This window comes from Antrostomus carolinensis, unplaced genomic scaffold (genome assembly GCF_000700745.2).
Source record: "Antrostomus carolinensis isolate BGI_N321 unplaced genomic scaffold, ASM70074v2 scaffold3828, whole genome shotgun sequence".
NCBI classification, from domain to species: domain Eukaryota; kingdom Metazoa; phylum Chordata; class Aves; order Caprimulgiformes; family Caprimulgidae; genus Antrostomus; species Antrostomus carolinensis.
In genome coordinates this window covers 126635-135651 of record NW_010332116.1, presented here as the reverse complement: position 1 = coordinate 135651, position 9017 = coordinate 126635, and the positions used below count along the sequence as shown (strand labels likewise).

At 38.7% G+C, this 9017-nt stretch overlaps 1 protein-coding gene across 2 annotated transcripts in view; it reads left to right on the top strand.

Moving 5' to 3' along the window:
• The first annotated feature begins 4414 nt into the window (after positions 1-4414).
• NRAP (nebulin related anchoring protein) overlaps positions 4415-9017 on the top strand; it is a 51455-nt gene continuing 46852 nt past the window's right edge. For both annotated transcript variants that reach the window (XM_010173366.1, XM_029086318.1), the window contains exons 1-4: positions 4415-4486; positions 4753-4847; positions 5528-5615; positions 8885-8989. In XM_010173366.1, the coding sequence (XP_010171668.1) occupies positions 4415-4486; positions 4753-4847; positions 5528-5615; positions 8885-8989 (360 nt within the window). The remainder of the gene's footprint in view (positions 4487-4752; positions 4848-5527; positions 5616-8884; positions 8990-9017) is intronic.

Genomic DNA, 9017 nt, shown 5'->3' with positions numbered 1-9017 from the left:
GGAATATGGGAGATGTGTAGTGTGATTTGGCACACCAACACATTATGAAATTCGGTAGAATAATGCATCTCAGTCAGCTGGGTGTATGTGTTTGGGTGGGATTTCTCTGTAATCAGGCAGGGATGATCTGTTGCACATGCCTTGTTTTATGAGTTTTAAGGTTGGGTCACTTTCAGGTTATGATACATGATAAATGGGAATATTTGGACACTGGAGATCTCATTGTATGCACATGGGCTGTGCTGTGCATGCTTTGCACACATTTCTTCAAACTTTCAGCTTAAATTGTAGCACATCCTCGCCAGTTCTTTCTCTGCTCTGTAACAGTGTTGCCTTCTTGGCTTGTTGATTCTTTTTCCATTTCTCTCCACTCCCTCTCTTGCTTTCTGTTGCTCTATTAGAAGCATTTGCAAAATCCCCACACTCTCAAGTTTTCCCAGCACTAGCAACAAAGGGAAAGTGTAAGCACAAATCCTTTTAGTCGTGAAGTGTAAACAGTTGTTGGTTGGTTTCCAAAACAGCAAAAATAAATGTAAAAAGCCACAGCAAAATTTGGAAGGCAATCCCTTAGAGGTTTTTCTTCAGGTCTTGGGAGATCCTGGTGTTGATAAATCTTTTCCAGCTTTCTTTCGATGTTTTTGCAAGCTGGATTTGCTACTATGCTAAATTTGATTAGCATGGAGAAGCTATGTGAGACAAAAGGCCCTGAGCCCAGGTAACTAACCATGTGCTTCAGAGAAGGTTGTGATGAGGCTGGACTAGTGTTTGAACTTTTACAGGCAGCTTTGAACAGTGAATAACACCCTCACTTTGAGGGGTGAAATAGCACCTATTTTTGCAAACAGAGGGGAGATAAAGTTGCCATAATTTGTGGTGTCTGGCTCCTGCTATTCATGTGTCTGGAAGGGCACAGCCACTGTTCAGGAGTGACAGAGAAGGTGGCCCCGAGTTGAATCTCTGTTAGGAGGTTGCTTTGTATAACTAATGTGTGCTTTTTAGATTCAATGCAGACATGCTCCAAGTTTTCTTTGCAGTTAATTCAATGAATTTAAGGAGATTGGAGAGGTAACAATGTTTCTTCCTACTAATTTGCACCTTCAAGTTACTGACTCCTTGTACTTTACAGGTAACTGCAGTACTTTTAAACCACATTGATTAAGGTTCTGCTGTTAAGTAAAGCCTTTTAAGATTTTCATGGATATCAAAGAGCCTTTATGGGGTCTTACTAAAGGAGGAAAAAAGCCACAATGAGCTTTTAACTGAAGAGAAAATGTCTTGCTAAGATTTGTCAAGATAACAAACTTGAACTGTTTTTGTGATTTAATTCCTTGCAAGATCAAAATGCAGTGTGTACTTTGTAATGAGACCATACAATGCTTGTTTTTCAATAAACTCTCTTTTCTACTAGCAGCTCAATTTTAATCCAGGGTTGTGAAGAACAGACCATGCAACAGGACAGTTTTGAGGTGCTTGGAAATGAGGAAATCTTCAATAGACTCCAGCAGAACTGGCATACAATGGATGTAAGGGAAGTAGTGTGGCTGGGAAAGACAGTAGCTGTATAGGGCATTGTGGCCTACTGTTCTTCTCTTCTTGAACATGCTGTAACTTGGGATAAGCTGGAGAACTTGGAAAATGTGTTTGATGACTTCCTGCCAAGTCGATAATATGCTGTGGAAAGAAACAAACAGGCTTTGTATATCTTGAAATTAAGTAAGCATTATCTGTGAAGTGAAGGGCTTCTAGCTGTCTGACAGGCCTCTTGGAAGGAACATGTGGTCTCGTTCTTCTCAGGGACCTCTGGTAGGCTGGCTGTATACACTGGTGTTCCAGACTGCAGTCCTGTCCAGACCATCAGTGTTCAGGTGACTCCTGGGTGCATGATTTGTTCTGTAGTTGCCAAGACTTTAAGTTTTTGTGTGGTGGTTCAGGAATGTCTGCTTTCAGCACCTCTGCGAGAGACTGAACTGTAAGCCATTTGCCTCAAGCTGTTTGTTTCAAAGATTGCCTATTCATGAAGATGGCTGTGGAACCAGGAGGACATTTGGCTTGCAGAAAAGGGAAGCATCCTACTGATGCATGGGGCAGCTGCAAGCATGTGCCATTGTCATAGAAATCACAGCCCTGAATTGGGTATAAGAGGAGCAGTCAAGGCAAAAAAGCACGTGATCGGCAACCACCGATGCACCACTGACACACCGAGGGACTTGGACTCCTGGGACTTCATGGATCCTGGTGGTGACTGTTCTTGCAACTCTATCCTGACTGCTTGCTTGATTTCTGCCTTTATTTTCCACTCTGTCCTATTGTTACCTCTCTATTCACTTCTGTTAATAAAAATTGTTCTGGTCATACAGCATTTGACCTCATTTGAGTCTTAATCTTGTCCTTGGGATCATATTGAAACCTCCCCAGCATCGTATCGGGACAACCTTCCAGAACTCGTTTCAGGAGGGTCACAAGCAATGTATTGTCCCTGCTGGGACAGGAACAGGTCATGCATCTTTTTTCTTGCCAAAGTGTAAGACAAGGACTCTAGCATGGATTCAGAGAGCATGAAGACAACTAGGACTATCTAGAAAATATACAATATGGTGACTCTTGGAGTAGGTGAACACAAAGAATCAGCAGCTGGTAGTGTGCCCAGTGCTAAATAAGGAGGGGACAGCCTGACTGCTGTGACCCTCATATAGGTCAATTGCATAAACAGAGTGGCAATCTGGGATGAGATGAAAAGCTGTTTAAGAAGGGAACTGGAAGACTTCCAAATTATTTTGTTTCACAGGTGTGAGCATGGTAAATATTATTGTGATGTAACTTGGTCACCATAAAATTGCTCCTGATCCCAAAAGGAATAACGAGATAACTCGGCAGTTATTTTAATACAAGAAGTTATGTTCTGTGAGCATTTTTTTAAGTGAAAATACGTCCGTTTATATACTGCTATAAATTACTTACTTTGAAAGGCCTCAAATGTTTGCAGGACTTTGTGCCATACCCATTGCTCTTCAGATTAGAGACTCTATTTTCAGCACACCAGTTGCTGACTGTACGTTGTGCCAGTACATTGTCAGCATTCAGTAAAAGTAGTAATAATAAGTTAAGCAGAACTGCGTATCTACGTAGAGACATGAATAGGAGGCTCCCTAAACTTACTCAGAAAGTTTAGCCAGAAATGATTTTAATTTAGTTGTTTGTAATGTACAGACAAGGAAAGTGCTTAGCAGTATCCCAGTACTGCTGCAGGCATGGGAAGTGGTGCAGATGCATGGACAACTAAGTAGACTTTTACTTGGATTGAGATAACTCTTAGGCATGTCCTAGGGCTATAGAGCCCTGCAGCTGGAGATATTATGATTAGGTGAGATGTAAATCTCAAATCCTGAGCATTTGTAGCTGGTAGAATTTTAGAGCTTCTTTTGATCAGAGCAGACTTCACAACCCTAGTAACTTGCTTGGATCCCAATATCAGGCATAGTCATTCTTTATTGTTATTTGACTAAGGAATTTTTATGTTCTGTTCTATGCTGGCCTGCTCTTTGTGAATACTGTTAAATAGTTGCTTTGCTCATTTTGTTCAAAAGTAAATGGTTCCTTTCTGAAGTTTTTCCTGTAGGAGGTAGATGTTCGGATTTGTACCTGTCATGTTTAGAAGTCTTTGAGATAAAATGCTTTGCCCATTTCACTGTGCCTCCTCCTGCACCTGGAGATGGAGTGATAGGTTGATGAAACAGAAAGACATGAGAAATGAGTGTGCTCTGCTCTGCTGCCCATAACACACAAGGTGAAACTGAGCTGGCAAGAAAATAATGACTTGGCTGGGACAGTGGCGGTGTGCCTCTTCTAGATCCAACAAAAGGCCAGGAAGCTCCAAACACATCTCTGACCTGTGTCTCTGGTGGTACCTCCTTCTAGTATGAGGCTGTTCCTAAACACAGAGTGGTCCTCCATGAGGTCACTTGCTGTATATCAGGGTGAGGAGAGACTATGATAAATTGCTGCTGCTGCTGTATATACTTTTCATCCTGGGCTTATGACAACTGACTTTACAGCAAAACTGAAATACGAAGTGATCAGACGCTGACATTCCCATGGACATGATTCGTTTCTGTGAGTTCATTCTTCTATTTAGAGAAAGGTATTGCTACCCTCCCTTACGTACTGACACAGTTGCCAAAATAGCCGCTCTTACTAACTGGCAGCTTTAAAAGCCAGCCTGCAGCTGACTTTGAAACAGAAGGTCAGCACACGGAGCAACAGACTTCAGTTCAGAGCTTTAATGGGAGCCATTGACCACAGCAAAAGGCCCTGACTGGAGTGTCTAGAGTGTGCTTTGCACAGGCCAAAAAGTCACTTTCATACTCTTTGAACCTTTTGTATAAACCTATATATTTTTCGCTCTGTGGATTTCAAGATGAATGTGCAGCCCTGTGCTAGATGTGGCTATGGGGTTTACCCTGCTGAGAAGATTAACTGTATAGATCAGGTCAGTTCTCTTTCTTTATTATTTTGTACTATAATAAATGTATAGATTAACACTTTTAACACAGTGCAAATCTCTTGATTCCAAAAATTCTATACTCATAATGGGGTTCAAAACTGAAATGAGTTAATAGTAGCCATATATTTAAAGAATAATTCTTCAAATTAATGAAATTAAAGTTAAGGATCCATACCAGTATTTAAAACTCAAGTGAATAATAATGAAATATAAATCATATCTGTTTGGTTTCTGTTTTGTGGTATTTCCAGACATGGCATAAAGCCTGTTTTCACTGCGAAGTATGCAAGATGATGTTAACAGTAAACAACTTTATTAGCCATGAGAAAAAGCCTTACTGTCAAGCGTAAGTGTGTTTCCTTTTATTTTTTTAAAGTAAAGGTTTAAAATGACAAGTAATTTTAATGTAATAAGATATCACCGTTTGGACTCAGCCTGGTCCCACGTGTGATGTGAAATAATGCATTATTAGTGCTTTTGTGTATATGTTTGGATTCATGTGAATCACAAATACTGGGAAACTCTTGTTACTGTGTACAAAGCTTCCTTGTTTGTCCAGTGTGTTAAAAGATACCAAATGAAGTTCCATTTCAGTACTGTGGGAAGAAAATAAACCCAACCATAAATTCCAGTTCTTTCCAAATCAGCGGTTAAGGGTTAACAAGGTTGAGCTAATCATCAGGAAAATGTATAAAATGCAGATTTTGGAGTTGGTTTGTTCTAGGAAGTTTTTATTTTATAATGATCAATTCCTGTCACATTTGTCAGCAGAAAAAGGAGAGATGACAGTTGTTTTTTATTCTATTATTCTCTTTTGTTATTGGAAACACAGCATTGATACGACGATCATTAAAATTAATTTTGCTCTAGGCACTTACTCCATACAATAGTATCTTGATGTAATCTGAGATCTGTGTGTGAGTGGGGGAAAAGTTATGTATAGAGGGGTGGAGGCTGGTATTGTCTTTTTGAGTACTCAAAGAGTCTGGTACATTCCTAATATCCTTTCATATTTTCCTTTTTTAGGCATAATCCAAAAAACAATGCATTCACAAGCGTATTTGAGACACCAATAAATATAAATGCAAAAAAACTGTCGGAAGTGGTAAGTGAGGTAAGAAGCTTGAGGGCCAAATGTATTTAGCTTTGTTTTACATTTTGATATCATATTTGTGTCTTGTTTTGGAAATGTTTTCTTTATATAATGTAGATATGTATTCTTTACTTACCCGCCTGTGTTCTTTTAGAGCAGTAAGATCTCAGCCTGGGTTTGAATAATATGCATTTAAAATGCATTCACTCTTAAGAAAGGAAGGCTAGATCTGAATTTACTTCTACTTTCAGAAAAAAAAAAATGGATGGCAGTTTCGCACCTGCCATATCTGATACTCTACATGGAAGTGTTGTTCATATAAACTGCAGGAGGTGCTGCCCAGAACTATTTAAACTTAATAACTAAATCATGGGGGCTTACACAGCCATTTGAAACAAGAATGACCTACTTGCTTTATGATCTCTTCTAGAACTAATGCTAAAACATATAGAACAAAAACCAAATTCTATCGCAGTAGGATGTAGGTAAAAGTTCTCATAAATACTTTGTCAAGTATTTCTGACAAACTTGAGATGATAGTTCCCTTTTGTGAGAAAACAAGAAGTCCAGGGAACTTTGCATGGTTTTGCTGAAAATGTTTTGTTAAAACATTCAGGATGGACTGGCTTCCCATGCCCTTTTAACTGCATCTGTCCTCTGAAAGGCTGCTGTGCCCCGGCAACCTCTAGGGGTGCTCAAAGCCTTCTTTCTTTTCTAATTCCATTCTTTTCTGTCTTGCATTGTTTTCCTCCAGATACATTTGTTTCAAACTTGCATTTCTAAGAACTTAATGAAATGAGAAACACAGAAACAGCCAAAAATTGATAGCTATCTCACTTCTGTGTGTAAGACTGTTTTCTTCAATGCCATGTCTTTTGCTACTCTAAAATAGTAGTATTTGTTTTATGAGTATAGTAAACAAACCAATGTGTTTCAATGTGATTAGCCATCATTAAAATAAAAGAAGGAAGTTGTATTTCTATATACTATATACTATATACTTTATACTTTATACTTTATACTTTATACTTTATACTTTATACTTTATACTTTATACTTTATACTATAATAATATAATTCTGCTGATCTGTATTAGCTGTACAAAGTTGATGTACATTAATAGCCTTTATCAGACACTGTATCTTTTATCATTCTTCTACAGTATTCTTATGCATCAGTTTTTGCAATATCATAGGCAGTAACTATTTCAGCAGTGACTATTACACTTACTTTAAACTGTGTGTGACAGATCTGGTCAGGAATGAGTTTGGGATTACTGCAGGTTCTATTTCTGTTTTTAGGCAGTGGTATGAGACTTTGATACTTCCAGTGCATATGAATATACACACCAAACAAATTATAGCTCAAAGATCACTTTGCCTTGTTTTTTACACCTAAAGCACCTTCTGTCCTTTTCAATCACGTAATGAGGTTATGCTCCAGAGAGAATATTGCTAAGGGTAGTAAAGAAGTTGATTCTGCAGTACTTACTTAAAGGGAGTACTTCTGTAGGAATTTTGAGTGCAGGAAAACTTTTTCATTGGTAAATGTAGAAAAAAGTTAGATTTAGGAAAAGATTTCAATTGCTACTGTAGTTTGTTGGGGTTTTTAAGGTAAGATTATTTCTTATGCAGAAAATGTAACAAGTTTCTTCAATCCTAAAATGATGTTCTCACATAAGACTTACGTTGAGGCACCAACTCGAATGCACAGATAAAAATTCAGCTCTCCCTCTACACAGAATTTCTGTGTGAGCAGATAAATCTTTCATCTCTCTGTACCTCTGTACTTAATTTATAAAATGGGAACAATGGTACACATGCTCAGTGATTTTTCTTACACATGCTCAGTGATTTTTCTTACACATGCTCAGTGATTTTTCTGTCCAGTCAGTTTAGATTTTGCACTCTTCAGGACAGGGACTGTTATTTTTTGCAGCTGTAGAGTGAGTTGTATAACAGAGCTGTGATTTCAGTTGGATTTCTGTATGCTGTCATGATAAAAGTAACAGTAGGAAAATGATAACCCAGCACTAAATATAGTAGTCATTTACATTTACACAGTCATGGTACTTCGTGGACACTGTGCAGGGAAATAGGAGAGTAGACTATTGCCCACCAGGTAATAGTTCTTTCATCTAATGCTGCATTGATATGGTCTGCTTAAAATTTCTTAGGGATTTCAATCCTCATAGATTATTTCCCTCAAAATTATTATCTAAAGACCGAATTATTCTTTCAGAACTTCATGACAATTTTCAACTCTAATATGCAGCTCCTTTACAGATGTGCAGCTCCAATAATAGCAGAAATCTTTGGTAGAAGCTGAGTGTGGATGGGAGAGTAGAGGTTTGACCTTAAGGCTAAACTAAATCTTCTTTTCCATGAAAACTCCTTTGCCAAGAATGACTGGCATGGAGGAAGTACTTGTGTAGCCTTTGCATGGCATAGAGCTACAGGCTATGTGGCCTTTTTGTATATAAACAGGGTGTAAGTGGTGTTGGTCTAAAGAGGGAGAAGGAGGAAAAGATGAAGAGTTTTACAAGCTCTCAGAAGGTGATTGGTATTTTCTTGTGGACTGTGGAGATTTGGTGGATCAGGTGTGCTTGTCATAGTCCCTTGGTTTCTGCTTTCATATTTCGCGCAACACATATCTAAATGTGTCTTCAGGACGAAATTACTAGTTGTCACTGAAAGCTAGGCTGGTCTCTAGCAATTGGATATCTAATGCACAGACACAGGTGAACATTATGACTAGAGTAAATTGTCTTAAACCAAGTTGTGTTGATGCTGCCGCACAGAGAATTAGTTCTGTGCAGTCACATTGTTCCTCTGCTTCTCTTGGGTTGGTATGGAGTGACAAAAAATGACACTGTGACACTGACATAGCTGAAAGCTAACACAGCAAAAGCCTACATACTAATTCCCTGATCCAATTTCCCCAACAGCCACCTGCCTGATGCGGTCAGTGTGTGAGAGACAAGAATAAGGGTCACCTAGTAGGGCTAGAGGTGTTTTTGGAAGTAGCCTTCCTTTAGACTGGTTTAAGGTACAGCTAAAACTGGCAGATGCTGAAATGGATTTGTTATAATAGGAACTGCACTGTTTTTGTTGTGTTGCCTTGCATTCAACTCCTTTTGTTGCTGCAGTTCATGCAGACTCAATATCACTGTGGACTAAGAGATTGTGTTCACCTTTGTCTCCCTTCTTCCCCTTTTCCTAAGAGGGGAATGTGTAAGTCTGTACTAACAAACTACTGATACCAAGTCAATCTTTTAATTTTTTTTTTAGATAAAATGCCGAGAAGAGGGTGAACAATTTAAATCAGTCTTTCAATGGGATGTAAGGTCCAGAGAAATTGAAGCTGCCTATAAAGCCCAACAACTGACCACCCAGGTAAGAAATATGCCTCAAATCTCCAAGC